Below are 16,331 nucleotides of genomic sequence, written 5' to 3' on the forward strand. Positions count from 1 at the left end.
GTTAGCACCCAATCCGCACTTCGGAATATCGTCGAAACGAAATCCGTTGCAACTTCAGACCCCGAACGAGCCGCTACACAAGATAGCAAAACGGTTATAAATATGGATGAACACTTCCATTTAATGTTTGGAAGGGAAACACTCCTTAACAAGGAGGTAGTGGATGAAAAAGTTCGCTTCTCCAAGCAGAAGTATGCTAGGGGTGATGAAGGCGACCCCGGTGAACCCATCGGTGACTGAGCAAACATTAAACTCTTCGTATAAGAGAGATAAGGTGATCCCGCTTCGGTAAATAACCCAGAGAACCCATCAATAATCTCAAAATAAGAGTTCATTCTGCATTCTTGATGAAATTTTCCATACATAAATTCTTTATTTCCTTTTAACTAACCAATAAATGTTTATTTATGTAAGCTGAAATGAGAAACTGTAGTTTATTTTTTTTTATTTCATTCTAAGCACAATATATCTTAAGTTATATATAATTTTACCAAAATATACTTACATATCTAAGACAATAGCCAACATAAATGTAAATAAGAAAAGTAATAAAAAAATTAATATATTTAAAATAAAAATATCATAGTTGAATTCAAAGAAATAGATTGAATCCAATATGTCCAAATGATAACTAAATCGACTGTAAAAACAACGAAACCGATTCAATATAAATATCTAAAAGCATATGTACAATTAAAGTAATATAATATTATTAATATAAATTATAAATTAATTTAAAACTAAAAGTAAATATCAATCAATTATTATAATGTATTTACTTTATAAATATGTTGTCCGTCCATGAGCACGGGAAAATCACCTAGTATATATATATATATATATAACGTAAGAAAACCTTAGTGTATGTGAAATAGAAACTTTACTAATTTTTAATATTATTAAAAACCTTAGACTACATTAATTTATAGGGCGGATGGATGTGATATAGATATCAGAAAAAAAACTATATTTTGCAGTGTAACGATAAATCGTCGCTTTTCTCTCATGTAGTAGACTCTAAGGTTCTAAGTTGGATGGTTAGACCATCCTCTTAAAATCATCTTAATAAGACATTATAGCTTTTGATGTAGAAAAAGAAGAACACAGGCTTCACAACCATGATCCAATATAACACTGCATATTTTACCTGAATTCAAACTTTACAAAACTTGCCATCTCAATGGTTTGGGAGGATAATTAAAGGAATCCAAATTCACAAAGACCAAAAGGCACCTCAGCTCACAAAATGCATTAGTTTCAACAATGAACTTCAACTTGGATGAAGAACCAATTACTTTTTTTTAGGGAATACCGGAACAAGGCTTCCGGTTAGCCATAGGAGAAACAGTGTTGACGAATACTAATCTCAAATCATGAAAAATACTAATCTCAAATCAAAGTAATCAAACTGCAACGGTTGCACGTCTCAGTTTGTGTGTATATTTTATCTGAGATCCAGTAAGATCTTTATTGTTGAACCTTAGTATACAAAATATATGAAAAAAACTTAATTAAAAGTGAAATAGAAAATGTACAACTTTTTAAATATATGAAAAAACTTAATTAGGAGTAAAATATAAAATGTAATTTTTAAATATATGAAAAAAACTTAATTAAGAGTGAAATAGGAAATGCACAAAATTTTAAATATATGAAAAACTTAACTAAGAGCGAAATAGAAAGTTTAAAAAATTTAAATATATGAAAAAATTAGTTAAGAGTGAAATATAATATGTACAATTTTTTAAATATGTGATAAAACTTAATTAAGATTGAAATAGAAGATGTACAGATTTTTCAATATATGAAGAAAAAAAAACTTAGTTAAGAGTGAATAGAAAATGTACAAAATTTTATATATATGAAGGAAAAAAATCAATTAAGATTGAAATAGAAAATGTACAAAATTTAAAAAGTATGAAAAATCTTAAAACTATAATTTATAAAAAAAAAATAGCGTACCTTTTATTTGATTTTAAACCAGAAACCGAGTTATCCAAACCAAACCGAATGGAAGTGGGAAGCCCATTTAACGATGATGCGGCCCTGCTGCGTCTCTATTAAAACAATATCAAAGAGGAAAGAAGATGTAGAGAGAGAGAACTAGGGTTTCCAGACCATGAGTCTCCATCTTTGCGACAACGTTGTTCCTTTGGATCTGCAGATCAAGATTCTTAGCCTCCTGCCTTCAAAATCCCTAGCTAGGTTTATGACCGTATCTAAATCATGGCAAGAAATCATCAGCAGCAAGAGTTTCATCAGATCCCGATCCTTGACTCATCCTTTGCGTTTCCTCCTCGCTTTATACGATACAGATTACGAAACTGATCACCTAAGTTACAGCTTCTTCTCTTCTTCGTCGTCATCATCATCGATACCAACCACTTTTCTATCCAGAGTAACTTTGCCTCTCCATAAAACCTATTACCCTACTTATTACGTTAATGGTTTGCTGAACATAGGAGAGATCATATGTAACCCTTGCACCGGAAAGACCGTATATTTACCAGAGAATATTGTCTGCGGAAGAACAGGCACAGCCGAGCGCTTTTTCGGATATGATCCTGTCAATAACCAGTACAAAGTATTGTGTCTCACCCCGTATACTGAAGGAGACACAAAAACGAATTACGTTCAGGTATTCACATTGGGAGCTAAGCCTAAAACATGGAGATTTATCGATTGTGACATTCCTCACATAACTTGGTCTGACGGTCTGTGCATTGATGGCTCTTTGTACTACATTGCCAGCCTGGACAAAGGAATGTGTCTGATGAGATTCGATTTGAACTCTGAGAAGTTTGATGTATTTGCTAGACTATCTAAGAAAATGGATACTTTGTTTTTTCTTGACGAAGGTTCAAAAACATTGATAAATTACCATGGCAAAGTAGCCATGGCCATTCGACCTTCTTACTCAGCGCCTTCGGTTGATTTGTTCGTTTTCCAAGCAGGAAAACAGGATTACAAAGCGAAGTCTTTTGATAATATTCCCCAGCTTCATTTACCTATAAAAGGTGTTATTAATCATATGGGTGACATTGTTTTTGCACCTCTCCATTCCAGAATTGAGGTTAATGTTATCCACCACGATCTCAAGGGAGCTAGTTTTGAGAAGATGAGGTTTGATGTTGACGCAAAGAGTGAAAGGGAATTTAGGTCAAATTATTTCATGGGTTACGTAGAGAGTCTTATGCTGCTGTAATTAAGTTTGAGAGAGTTGTTATTATTTCCTTCGTTTGCTATCGGATGTTGCAATTACAGTTCATGTCTCTTGTCTAAACATGTTATTCTCTTTTGTATGCATACAAATCTTTCCTATATATATATATATATTCAGTTAAACTCGATATGTTGTTGCTTATAACTTTTGCCTTGCACAATGCACAAGAGAGTAAAAAGCATGGTCTCCAATGGCTTGTCCAGGCCACTAAAGCATATTTCGACATCACATTATACAATAAGTTCGTTGAAGACTGAGCATGTTTAAAAAAAAAAAAAAGACTGAGCATGTTTGGAGACTTGTGAACATATCTACTAATAATAGCAATCCCAATTAATTCCAAAGGTTGTGAACTTCATTTAAGTTGAAAAGTTATGTGTTTTCAACAATTAAAAGTTGTGTCTTTTTATTTTAAAGTTGTATTTTTTCAAAATTTTAAAATAACTGTATATATTGAAAAAATGTGACCCTTTATATTGAAAAGTTGTGACTTTTCATATATAAGTATTATTTCAATAAAAATAACCTTTAAATTGAAACTATGTGACTCTCAAAACATAATTTTTACTAATCAAATAAAATGGTGAAGAAAAAAGTACTATGCAATTAGTTAGTTACAATATATTTTGAATTTTATAGATTTTTCTTTTAATTATAATTTTGCTCACAGTTTTCTTATTTTTTAAATTATATTTCTTTTTAATTTATAACTATTTAAAAACTTTACATGAATTGAAATCCATTTTATAAATTTCTTTGAAAATTTGATTTATGCTCAAGAGGTATTCCCGAGTTAGTTAAGTTTAGAGTAGATTGGTAAACAAACTGATGGCTTTATAGATTGAAGAGAGTCGGTGATGATCGATAAATAATAGTGTAATGGTGAATGGACACGTCTCTACAAAAGGTTAGTATTTTTATGATGCTAAATATTCAAAAACGTCTTTGTACAATTCTTTATATCAAGTGATGTGTATTAGTTATTGTAATGGGTTATGTTGTGTCATGTTTTCCTGTTGTATATAATAAGTTGTCATAGACATATAAGTATTTATTTAAAATTGAAAAATTGTAACAATTCATCTAGTATCTTTTCACAATAACTACTTTTAAATTGAAAGGATGTGACTATTCAAATAGATTTTCAAAATCTATAAATAGTCGATGTCTATGTATTTATCAAAATAAAATTTTCACTAATCTCACTAATATAAAATGGTGAAAAAAAAATTTTATGCAGTTATTTTATTATAAATTTTAGAAGATATTTAAATGAAACGTTATCAACAAAAATTAGCGGGAAAAGTTTTACGTATCTTGATAGTTTAATGAGCGAAGCGAGAAAAAACCCAAGATTATAATTACATGAGCCTCTCCTGCATGGTCTGTAAACTCATCCTTTTCATAAGTCTTCTTTTCTGAATTTGTAATGGATGTCATCGTTTTGTATTCGTGAAACATATTCTACAAAAAAGCACGGGATGATTTTAAACCCTGGCCGACCTTTTAAAGATACTAGGGGCAGAGCCCCCGCGCAAGCGCGGGGCCGTGAACACTATTTTAATTCATAAGATAATCAATTCTCAAATCTCTCTTGGTGTCTTTTCACTACTTGATGATCTTACTACCGATTAACAGATTTTCTGGTTTGATATCTCTGTGTATCACATGCTTGCCATGGCAATAGATGAGAGCCCTCGCCAACGATGCAACATACTATCAAAGTAAACATATAAAGATCTCAGTTTTTTTTTAAGTAACAAAAGAATTGATTAAAACATATAACAGCAGAAGGAAAAGGAATGCACCAACAGTTGCAGCTCGTCTTTCGCTGAAGTACTTGCATTTCTGAAGCTCCTTGTAAAGCTCGCCTCTAGCAGCATACTCAAGTATCAAATAAACCCTTTTCTGCAACAAAAGCCAACAAAGTGTGTTATACTAAAAAAAGGTGGATCATGTCAACAAAAAGAGCAAAGAAGCGGTTAAGTTTTACCGGATCATAGAAGTTACCATAGAGCCGGAGTATATTGGGGTTACGAAGATGTGACTGAATCTCAACTTCTCTTCTTAACTGATGCTCAACTTGAGATTGTTGAAGCTGAGTCTTGAACAGAACCTTCAGGGAGACAATGTGGTTGCTCTCTTTCACAGTTGCATACAATGTGTGAGAATTTGAGGAAAACAAACAATGTAAAGATCTAAAACAAATGTTATGTGTGAATGGATACTAACCCGCTTCTCTCGAGCAAGATAAGCGTGACCAAACTTGCCTTTTCAAAGAGGCTTTCCAATGTCGAAATCATTCAGATTCCATCTCTTTTGCGCAACTGCAGAGACATTTGAAGCCTCCTGATGAAAACAAAATCCAACAAAACATAATGAGACAAAAAAAAAAACAATGGATTCATAAATCTAAACACACCTCACCTACAGGATAAGTAAATAAAGAAACAAAAATATTAAAGCTGGTCTCACGTTAATAGCCTTACAAAATTTTAGTCATGAAGATTAGAACAGTTAAAAGACTTGCCTTGTGACTCCAAGGCCCACATTGTGAAGGAAAATGGTGGCGCCATTCATGTTGTTGTGACCGTGGACAACATCAATCCCATAGATCATGGGGATCCCAAGGCGGGTGGAAAGAGCAGCCTTCTGAATCTCGTTGACCATGTTCACCCAAGCTTCAGGTGTGGCCTTTGGTGATGGCACACTTCCTCCACCGCTCAACACACTCCCTACACATACATTAAAGATCAATTCAGTAAGACAATAGATGGAATACTTTAAAAAAAGTTCCAAAGATTGTTTTCATACCAATGAAGTAGTTCTTCATGACATCAGTTGTGGCGCCGCTGCGTTCGATCTGAACCATCTGAGAAATCTTCTCTTGGAGGGAACAATAATTCAGACACATCTCAAGATTTCTGGTTGTGGGAATCTTTAGTTAGCTAGTATACTTATTACTCGGTAAAGCCTACTTTTTTCCTTCATATTGATGAATACATCAAAACAGAACCAGAAATAAAATGTATGTTGAGAAGAACGTGAAACAGATGACACAATGTGGCAGATGCACTTACATTGTACTTCTGATAACCTGAATCACCTAGCCCAAACACTGCAAAGCGAACTCGTTGCAACCAAGAGTTTCCCAAGTTTCTTTGAAGAAGAAACCTCCAAAATTCCTTCAGTGATTTAAAAAAAAAAAGACAAGGAACAAACAATAAGGTACACAAAAAACTGCATTATTGGTAGTGAAAATTGACAACGAACCTTAAAAGAATCTGGAGAGTCTCCTTGCCCTGTAGTGGATACAACAAAAATAATAGCGTTCTTTGGAGAAAAGAATATGGCAACTTTTTGAATAAGAATTAAGTTATAAAAGAAAATACTTTTATATGTTTACTCGAAATTCAATCAATAGAACTGCTCAAATCTAAGAGTTTATTACAACAATCATCGGTTGTAATTGATCAAACAGAGGAATTGTCACGGTTTCCTTGATATTAAAATCTGAAGCAAACAATCTTCAGAACAGAGTAAGAAATCAAATTGATTCACGACAACATCTCACATACCGAGTCGAATTCGTCGTTGGAGACGATAGACGCAGGACAGCCTCGGCGTTCAGCTTCACGGCTAATACCCTCTGCAGCATCAAGAGCGTTTCCGGTCTGAGAAGCATATAGTGAACATTTCTTCAATCACCGGAACAGGATTGAAAAATCTGAACGGCCCAAAGAGAGATAAAGGTAGAAGAAATTGACCTTTGAGATGAACAGAGAGTGGGGGAGGGTGATAGATATGGAGTTGGAACAATGAGATGATGAAAAGGGAAGACGTGAAAGAAGCTCGCTTTAGGGTCAATTACCTGATGAAAAATCTAGTAGATTTAATATAAAACTGCTTCCTTTTTCTGGGCTTCAGAAGCTTTTTCACGAAGAAGAAGAAGGGGTCGGGCTCTGCCCTTAACGTTTTCTCTCTGCCTTTCGCTTTGAGATAATTGCTTTTTGCAAAAAATTAAGAGAAACCCGTTGAATGATAGGGGAGGCTAAAAGTTGGAGAAGCATCCACTGTCCCTGGAGTCAAAGATTTACGGAGAAGGAGAAGTGGAAGAGACAAAGCACGGTAACAATGAATCCCTAAAAAAAATTCGAAGCCCATTATGGTTACAGATCGCAGCTCACCCGACAAAAAGAAGAAAAAATAAAAAGAACCACAAAGTGCACACGTGGACACCTTAAGGAGCCTTGAAGGTGTAATAGAAAAAAAAATTAAAAAGGAAGCGAGGGGGATTCGAACCCGTACACTCAAGCTTTACTATAAGCATGTTATACCACTGGGCCAAGTAGACTTTAGTTGTTATAGCCAGGGCGACGTAAGTGTTATACGAAAATAAATTTGGCCCCTTTAAAAAGTGCTGACGTGTCACCTTATGAGGAGAGAAACTCCCTCATTATATTATAGATTATATAGTAAATGATGATTCTATTTTTTTAGGTTAACAATATATAAAAAAAGCAACATCATCCTTAATATATAATAGTTACATGTCGCTCTCCTGCATGCTCTGTAAATCTCTTCCTTTTCATAAGTCTCCTTCTTCTTATCTTCTTCTCTATATTGGTTTTAGAAACGCTGGCCTACACAGCAGCGGCTTCTCCAAATATATTTCTGGGTTTCTGTTTATTTAACTATTGGCGTATCTTTGGTTTTCAAATGTGGAAGTTTTATAGTTATATTGATACACGTGTCTAGCTTACATACCAAATGCATGTTTTACTTAACATCAAAAGAGCGAGAGATGCGACGTGATCATCTGTGTCTAGGGCTGGGCACGGAGCAATTACTTACCGATTTTGAACTACTTGCTACTTGATTTGGCTTGTCTAAATAATTCGGTATATATATATATATATATATATATATATTTATGCTATTAGGAAACTCCACGGTTTAATCTAAGAAGTCAGAATGAAATGAATAGTTGTCTTTTAAGGATCATGTCTTTTCACCAAATTTTTTAATAACTGTTTCGTTCATCTATATATACAATTTGACACTTCGTATTAAAATCAACATTCCTTTCATCAATCTATCAAAAAAACTGGGACAAAAAAGGTTTTGAACGAGTTAAGCAAAATGGATATAGATCTTGGTAAAGCAAAAATACAATTGAAACAAATACAATTTTATAAAAAGTAAGAAGCGGTAAATCTTTCAGTTTTTAATAATATCAAAGTAGACAAATGATTGTTTTTTTAGTTAAAATCATTTGTTAAAATATGCACCTATTTAACGTGTCTTTTCATTTGTTAAAATATGCACCTATTTAATAATAACAAAGTAGACAAATGATTTTTTTTAGTTAAAATCATTTGTTAAAAAAAATTAAGAAAATTGTGAAAAATCTTTTTTTTTTCATTTATAATCAAAAGGTTGTGTATTTTCAGATTTTTTTTAAAGAATCTAAATGGGTGTGTCTTTTGTTTTTTTTTCACATCACTTTAACTATTGATATTTATATCATAAATAATAATATTTTAATAAAGGTACAGCGTGAATTATGTTATTTCTCTTTATTTATAAATTATAATTAGTATACAATTAATAACTAACAAAATGTGAACAGGTGTAGTAAAATAAAGGGAAAAGGTGCGACTACACCTTCAGAAAATGAGATTAGCAAAAAATAATGGATACCATTGAACCATCGCTTCATCTTTCTAGATAACCTGATAATTATAAATAATGAGTTCCTATACTATCTATACCAGTTGTTTTAAGAAAGTTGTGCACCGGAAGAGTCTACAATTTATTCAGGTTTTTCAACAATTTAATGACCCATTTACATTCTTTCAGTGTTGACTGGTTAAATTTGAATATTATTTTGAATGGCCTAAAATATGTAAAATTAATTAAATAAAAAAATTGGTTACAAGTGCTAAATTAATTTAGTTTATACTAAGACTATATGCATAAAGCCTTAAAAGTTTTGTGTTTAAAATTTTAATTTAAATATTTATAGGATAATCGATAATAAGAATTAATAACCAGAGTGAGTAACTCAGTTTTTATCATTGAAAATCGAGAAATACAATGCTAATATGACAAACACTATAACATCTTCTTATTGTGTAAGTATTGACGAGCCTTTATTTGGTTATGGTGCTGGTATTGTTTTTATAATCTGCAAGATATACAACACATCCGCAACAAAACCACTATTAAGGTCCTTTTCATTTAAAGTGATTAATTTTATTGATGAAGATGAATCCTTAGATAAAGATGATTTTAGACATTCTTTGTGCGATGAGGGAATTGAAGTTGAAGCAGTGACTCAGTGAGTACATTTTTGAAAGATCTTATTCATATTACTTCACAGACTATTCAGTCTACAGAATATTCTTCTTCAAAGATCATTACACTATCATTAACATTAGAAGTTTATAATGAAACCTATAGTCATAATTGGGAGGAACAAATCTGCAACCAAAACCAGCTTCTTTGGATGCAAATTTAATTCCTTGACAAAGATTGCATGTATAGAAGAAAATGAGATGTGTAATATTCCAAGAGTAATATGTGAACAAACAAGTTTTATTAAAGTTACCATGTAAACATGTTTTCAATCATGCATGTCTTGCTTCTTGGTTGAAGACCAATCATGAATGTCCTATTTATCGTTATAAGTTACCTTACTAATGCAGTAAACTAATATAATAAAATTTTCATTTATTTCATTTTTCTAATCTAATGGCTTTCTATTTGACAATTCAAACTTTCATAAATAAACTATAAATATCAAATAAATATTTTTTGCGTTTGACATTTGTAATGTAGTAAGACTAACACTTTTATCGCATTATACTCTCTCTGTTTCATATTAAGTGTTATTTTGACCTTCTGCACACAGATTAAGGAAACAATTAATTTGTATATTCTCTGTATAAAAACACAATTACCTATACACCTAACTATATTTAAACTAAAAGAAAAATAAATTACTGCATAAAATTAATAAATTTTACATTAAAAATCAAAAACGACACTTATTTAGTAACGAAAAAATTTCTCTCTACAATGACGCTTAATATGAAATAGAGAGAGTAACATCTAAAAATATAATTAGACTACTATATCAAGGAAACATATAGCATTTTCTATCTATAAAATGTAACATAACTTTTTAATGAATTGAGCAGCCGCGCGGTATCGCGCGGGTATAATTCCTAGTATACAAAATAAAAAACCTTAATTAAAAGCGAAACAGAAACTTTACTAAATTTATAATATTAATAATAAAAAACCTTAAACTGCGTACATTAGTTTATAGATAGAGTAAATTGGTGTAATATAACTAACTATGAGGAAGAAAGCACCAATTCCACACGGATTCTCTTGCCGAGGGATTCTAGTGAATTGACCATGACTTTCTCTCTCTAACTAATTATTTGCTCTGTTTGGTGGCTGGGGTCCTCTCTTCCGCCTGTCACCATCCCCTTTCTCTATATTTCACTTTCCACCTCCTTCCCTCACTATCTCTTTTATCCACTCTGATATACTTGCTTCTCTGGATCTCCACTAGGTCTCTTCTGTTTCGCCAGCGGTTTTAAACGAGTAACCGAGTGTCGTTAGTGTCTTCGTCGTCTCTAGAGGAGCGGTGAATAGCTGGTTTCGTTTGGTTAGCTGAAGGGTCCCCTCCCCTAGGGTTGTTTCTTTCGTTGTACTCTGCCTCTTGGACGCTTTCTTAGCATACCTTCTACGAGATGTAGCTGGAATAGAGAGTATAAACAGTTGCCTACATTTCAAGAGACTACTTGTGTTTCAATGAATGCTTTTGTTTATGACCTTTTGGATCTATAAGTACTTCCTCCTTGAGCTTAACCATGTGTTTAAGATTTTTTTATCTTTTTGTGAGGTTTTCTGATAACTTTTTTGTTAAGTTCAAATGAAAGTGGGAAGCCCATTAACAACTTTAATGCGACGTGCTGGTTCTAATAAAAAAATACCAAGAGAAAAAAAATTGTAGTGAGAGAACTAGGGTTTCCGACCATGAGAAGAAGTCTCCGTCTTTGCAACAAGAGGAAAACAAATGTTGTCCCCTTGGATCTACAGATCGAGATTCTTAACCGCTTACCTGCAAAATCCATAGTTAGGTTTATGGTCGTATCCAACTCATGGCAAGAAATCATCCGCAGCCATACTTTCATCAGATCATTTCCCTTTCGATCATTGACTCAGTCTCAGCCTTTGCGTTTCCTCCTCGCTTTGCACGATAAAGGTGACCAAACGGGACGCCTAAGTTGCAGCTTCTTCTCTTCTTCTTCTTCTTCTTCGCTATCGTCTTCATCAACATCAATATCAACCACTTTTCTATCCAAAATAACATTTCCTCTCCGTTGTCGAGCCTCGTACCGTAGTTATTACGTTAATGGTCTGATGAACATGGGTGAGATCATATGTAACCCTTGCACTGGAAAGACCATATCCTTACCAAGGGATAAAAGACCAGCCTTCTCCACACGCTTTTTCGGATATGATCCTGTCAATAATCAGTACAAAGTCTTGTGCATCACCCCGCATCGACTCTCAACACAGCATGACTTTCAGATTTTTTTTTTAAAAATTGAATGTTAAATTAATTAAACAAAAATACAAGATTTTACAGACGATATTTTTTCTGTTACATTTCTCAGGTATATTTTTCCATAATTTATGGTCTTGTAGAAAATCAAATTTGTAACCTTTCAGGTATTCACATTGGGAGCAAAACCAAAATCATGGAGATTTATCGATTGTGACATTCCTCACCGTACCTGGTCTAACGGTCTGTGTATAGATGGTTCTGTGTACTACATTGCGTACACGGGCGCAGTAACTATGTGAGTCTGATGAGATTTGATTTGAACTCTGAGAAGTTTGATATCTTTGCTAGAGTATCTGAAGAAATGAAAGCTTTTTGTTATTTGGAGAACGGTTCAAGAACTTTGATAAACTACCATGGCAAAGTAGCCACAGCTATTCAAACTTCTTATGAGCCACCTACAATTGATTTGTTCGTTTTCGAAGCAGGGAAACAGGATTACAAAGAGAAGTCTTTCGATAATCTTCCCCAGCTTCATTTGCGTGTGAAAAGTGTTATTAATCGAGCGGGTGATGACATTATATTTGCTCCTCACCATTCCAGAAGTGTGGCTACTGTTATCCACCACGATCTCAAGGGAGCTAGTTTTAAGATGATGAAGTTTGAAGTTGACGTTAAGGGAGATTGGTTTACTGAATCAAATTGTTTCGTGGATTACGTAGAGAGTCTTATGCTGCTGTAAGCTAGAGAGAGTTGTTATTATTTCCTTTGTTTGATGTGGGATGTTCCCAGTACAGTTCATGGCTCTTGTCTCAACATGTTTGTTCTCTCCTGGTCGCATTCACTCTTTCCTCTTTTCAAATTTCTATTTATTTTTGTTGTTTTTTGCATTGTACAATGCACAGTAAATATGTCTGGGGATGGGCGCCACGTTGATCAAATGACAACAAAGACTTCACGTTGAAACTTCCCTTTTTTCTGAACACTAAAGCTGGCACTAGTTCGTTTATTAACAGATTTGAAATAAAGTTTTGGATGTTGACTTTCTTCTAAACATTTGAATGATTTTGTTGGCACTGGTTCGTTTGTTGCTGGACGGTAGCGGGAGGTTATCTTTCTCCTTAGCAAGACATTGTTATTTTCTAATAAATACTACCGCGCTTCGTGCGGATTGTAAGGGTTTCGTGAAGTATTTTGAGTCACATTCATTTTGTGAGGAATTTTTATTAACATATCATTTTTATTATAAGAAACTAAAAACAAACCATTTTCTATCAAATTTAATAAGAAATAATAATATATTTTGCGAATTTGAGCTGCAAATGGGACATTACGAATTTCCAACAATTTTTAATGGTGGAAAATGGAAGTTACAGATTTCCAACCATTTTTATGGTTCTCCATATTTTAGAAGATTACTCAAAGTATAAAAATGGGCTTTAATACATTTTTTCAGAACGTGTTTTATAAATTGTATCTAGTAATATATCATTGATATTATTTTTATAAAAATGTTTCTTCAATCCATCAAATAATTTTGAAACATGTAAGTTTACATGTATTCAAAATTTAAATATGTATTTTAATTAGGGATGTCGAAATAGGTTACCTCGCTCAATTCATCTCAGCTCATAGTAAACTCGGATTGTTCATAGTATGTATTTTTAATACTCAAGTATTTTTAAAATACTCAAGTATTTTGAAACATAGTATGTATTTTTAATACTCAAGTATTTTTAATAGAGACTCAGCAGGGCCGCATCTCAGGAGCTGTATCTGTATTAAACTCCAACCTTGGAGTGTAGAGTCCTTTTGAGAAAAGCAAGTTTAGTTTGGTCAAAAAAATAATAATCATACGGGTTGCATTATTTTTGCACCTTGCTATTCTAGCAGTGAGGTTTATGTTATTTACCACGATCCCAAGGGAGCTAGTTATAAGAAGATGGAGATTGAAGTTGACTCAAAGCATGAGCCTCGAGTTCGAGCTTTTTTCATAACAAATGGGTTTAGTGTATCAAATTGTTTCATGGGTTACGTAGAGAGTCTCATGCTGATTTAAGCTAGGTAGAGTCAGAGCCGGTCCTAGGAAGTGGTGGGCTAGAAGCAAAAAAAATTTTTTGGGCCTATTAGTTATAAATAAAAAAAAGAAATGCTATAGTTGTATTGGTTACAATTCGAACCCATCACCTTTGATAGTTTATAGCTGTGCATTAACCAACTTAGCTAAAGAAACTTTTGAAAAAATACGGCCGATTGTTTTCTTATTATTTGGCGGCCGGAAGCATGGGCTTGGCCCGCTTCTACTCAGGGCCGGCTCTGGGTAGAGTTATTATTTCCTTCGGTTATTGTGAGATGTTGCCATTATAGTTTATGTCTTTTGTCTCAACAAGTGATATCTCTTTTGGTTGCATCCAATCTTAAGCTATATATATATCAGATAACTGCATGCATTTGATACCATTTTGGATGGAGCAGTGCCTATCTAATGTTTTGGATTCTGTAAGCAAATTTATAACATCATGTATTTTATGTTTTTATCTAATATTATAGGTATATATAAGTTACATTAATTTTATAAACTAATTTAAATTCATTAATAATTAGTGAGGGTGAGAATCATGAATGCGTTGTTCATCAATGGAGGAAGAAGAAGTGTGTGGAGAGAAATGAAGAGGAAATTTGGTTCCCTCACTGCTTCTTCTTCTTCTTCTTCTTCTTCATCTGATACTTGCACCTTGTGGTATCAAGAAGAAGAAGATGAAGCTTCATCGTTACTACAAATAAATAAATAAAATAAATCACTGCACTGTTCTGTTTCTGACATTGGAGAAAATATATATGTTCTGATTTTGGTTACAGATTGTTTGTTTAATTCATCAATTCGTAAGTACAACAAAAGTAAAGCTACAATAAATAAAATTCTCCTATGGATCTTTCACATGGTATTATGGTTTTTACTCAAAGAACAACGTTCCTTGTCTAACACATCAATAACAGAGATCTTTTTCAAAGCCTCTCCTCTCAGTTCAATTTTAACATCAGTTCCTGATGATCATTCAGTATCGAATCATTTGTTCCCGACTGATAATCTCAATGGAGTTCTATCGCAATCCTCATCATCGTGGCTTCTTCTTGAACTTAATCTACCATTTTCTTGTTCTTGTTCTTGTTCTACAACCACATTCCCGAGCTGCACGTGCCTCTCACCTTCCATCGGCTCGACCGCAGCCACGGGATCTGAAGCTGACGTGGCGTTTTCCGTGATGCTCTTGCTGTTCTTCTCCACGCCTTTCTCCGGATCGAAACTGGCGACGCTTTTGCTTACGGAGACGGTGCAGGGCTTGAGGACGCAGGAGTAAAGGTAAGCCAAGAACCAGAAGAGCCAAGGGATACCAGCGAAGAACATACCCGCTGGTAGAAAGAGAGGGTTCGGATCAGGGAGGAGGAGGTAAAGTCCGAGAAGGACTCCTCCTGAGAGGATACATGATAGAAAAAGAAGAGTGACGATGTATATTCTTGGATCGCCTCTTCTCTGCTCCATTCGATTTCTGAAACACAAGAAAGATCGTGTTCTTTTGTATGTTTTTGATTGTTTCTTTTTCTGTTTATCTGTTTGTTTCTTTCTTCTGTTGGGACAATTGTGAACGAAAAAGTGGGTGTAACAGAAAACTGAAAGACCGCCAAGTGCGGACTTGGTTTTATTTATTTATTTGCATTTTCTCTCTCTAAATTACCATGAAAAAACTGGAAACAGAAATGTAAAACTTACTTTTTATCTTAACAAACTAACAAGTTTTTTTTGCATGTAGAACAACTCTAATGCTGGTAATATACCATACGACCACGTAAAAATAAGACTATAGGGTAGATACACATGGTTATCGACTTTTCGTGCTCTCAATCAAGATGCGACTAACGTTCACGATGTCTAATACATGATCTCCACTTTACAAAAAAAAAACGTTATCTAATACAGAAAGTATTGGGCATTTTTTCATCTCTAGCCACGACCGTTCTCTTTCCACTTATTCACACATGGAAATGAGACAAACACGTGTTCTTTAAAATTTCAGAACTATTGACCATCTAATGGCTAATTGACATATACACACTTGCCAGAATGTAAAATCAACGTAAAGTTGAGAAGGATAATGAAATGTTTAATGAATATAACCGAATTGTGTTACAGCACTAGTTACAACAATTCTCATCTTGATAATGCTATGATTCTCACATGTTGATTTATGATCAGTTATATGCCAACCACAGTTTTCATATTAAGAATTGTTTGCAATTATTTTTTTCATTTTGCATACCTGATTACTGAGTAGAAGGATCATTAAAGCATTATCATCAATCAGTTTCTAAACACATTTTTTATATATCTGGAAGACTGGAAGTAATTGAATTATATAATTAAATTTTAATTTTGTAAATATAGTTATTCCATTTAATTTAAAATCTTCACACTTTTCAAATAACCCTTCACATTTTTATAGTTTTAAAAGAAAAATCGAGACT

The 16,331-nt window shown here is 33.5% G+C and overlaps 3 protein-coding genes and 1 pseudogene across 19 annotated transcripts; 2 read left to right on the forward strand and 2 right to left on the reverse strand.

Annotated features, from left to right (window-relative positions):
* Positions 1 to 318: 318 nt before the first annotated feature.
* LOC108870751 lies at positions 319 to 6,095 on the reverse strand (annotated as a pseudogene).
* LOC103851116 lies at positions 447 to 16,185 on the reverse strand. Of its 17 annotated transcripts, none has more exons than XM_033285854.1 (4): positions 6,991 to 16,185; positions 6,802 to 6,897; positions 6,497 to 6,525; positions 447 to 6,408 (listed from the first exon to the last, which is right to left on the reverse strand). In XM_033285854.1, exon 1 carries the CDS (start codon positions 15,349 to 15,351, stop codon positions 14,878 to 14,880), a length of 474 nt encoding a protein of 157 aa, XP_033141745.1. In that variant the 5' UTR covers positions 15,352 to 16,185; the 3' UTR covers positions 447 to 6,408; positions 6,497 to 6,525; positions 6,802 to 6,897; positions 6,991 to 14,877. The 17 variants fall into 17 exon arrangements, with proteins under 17 accessions (XP_033141745.1, XP_033141747.1, XP_033141737.1 ...); XM_033285856.1 differs by having other exon boundaries at positions 447 to 4,939; positions 5,036 to 5,131; positions 5,217 to 5,363; positions 5,456 to 16,185; XM_033285846.1 differs by having other exon boundaries at positions 6,802 to 16,185.
* LOC103851251 (putative F-box protein At5g15660) lies at positions 2,060 to 14,591 on the forward strand. The gene is made up of 2 exons (XM_033285837.1): positions 2,060 to 12,108; positions 12,299 to 14,591. Exon 1 carries the CDS (start codon positions 2,120 to 2,122, stop codon positions 3,203 to 3,205), a length of 1,086 nt encoding a protein of 361 aa, XP_033141728.1. The 5' UTR covers positions 2,060 to 2,119; the 3' UTR covers positions 3,206 to 12,108; positions 12,299 to 14,591.
* LOC117131756 (putative F-box protein At1g26510) lies at positions 11,279 to 12,552 on the forward strand. The gene is made up of 3 exons (XM_033284174.1): positions 11,279 to 11,788; positions 11,978 to 12,108; positions 12,162 to 12,552. The coding sequence occupies exons 1-3, from the start codon at positions 11,279 to 11,281 to the stop codon at positions 12,550 to 12,552; spliced, it is 1,032 nt and encodes a 343-aa protein (XP_033140065.1).
* Positions 16,186 to 16,331: the final 146 nt, after the last annotated feature.

Source organism: Brassica rapa, chromosome A02, assembly GCF_000309985.2.
Source record: "Brassica rapa cultivar Chiifu-401-42 chromosome A02, CAAS_Brap_v3.01, whole genome shotgun sequence".
NCBI lineage: Eukaryota > Viridiplantae > Streptophyta > Magnoliopsida > Brassicales > Brassicaceae > Brassica > Brassica rapa.

Excerpts from the sequence above, each read along its gene's own strand:
- LOC103851251 (XM_033285837.1), top strand. The coding sequence starts at position 2,120 with ATGAGTCTCCATCTTTGCGACAACGTTGTTCCTTTGGATCTGCAGATC.
- LOC117131756 (XM_033284174.1), top strand. The coding sequence starts at position 11,279 with ATGAGAAGAAGTCTCCGTCTTTGCAACAAGAGGAAAACAAATGTTGTC. Across the intron at positions 11,789-11,977 it reads CTGTCAATAATCAGTACAAA|GTATTCACATTGGGAGCAAA; the intron begins GTCTTGTGCATC and ends GTAACCTTTCAG. Across the intron at positions 12,109-12,161 it reads TACACGGGCGCAGTAACTAT|AGTATCTGAAGAAATGAAAG; the intron begins GTGAGTCTGATG and ends TATCTTTGCTAG.
- LOC103851116 (XM_033285854.1), bottom strand. The coding sequence starts at position 15,351 with ATGGAGCAGAGAAGAGGCGATCCAAGAATATACATCGTCACTCTTCTT.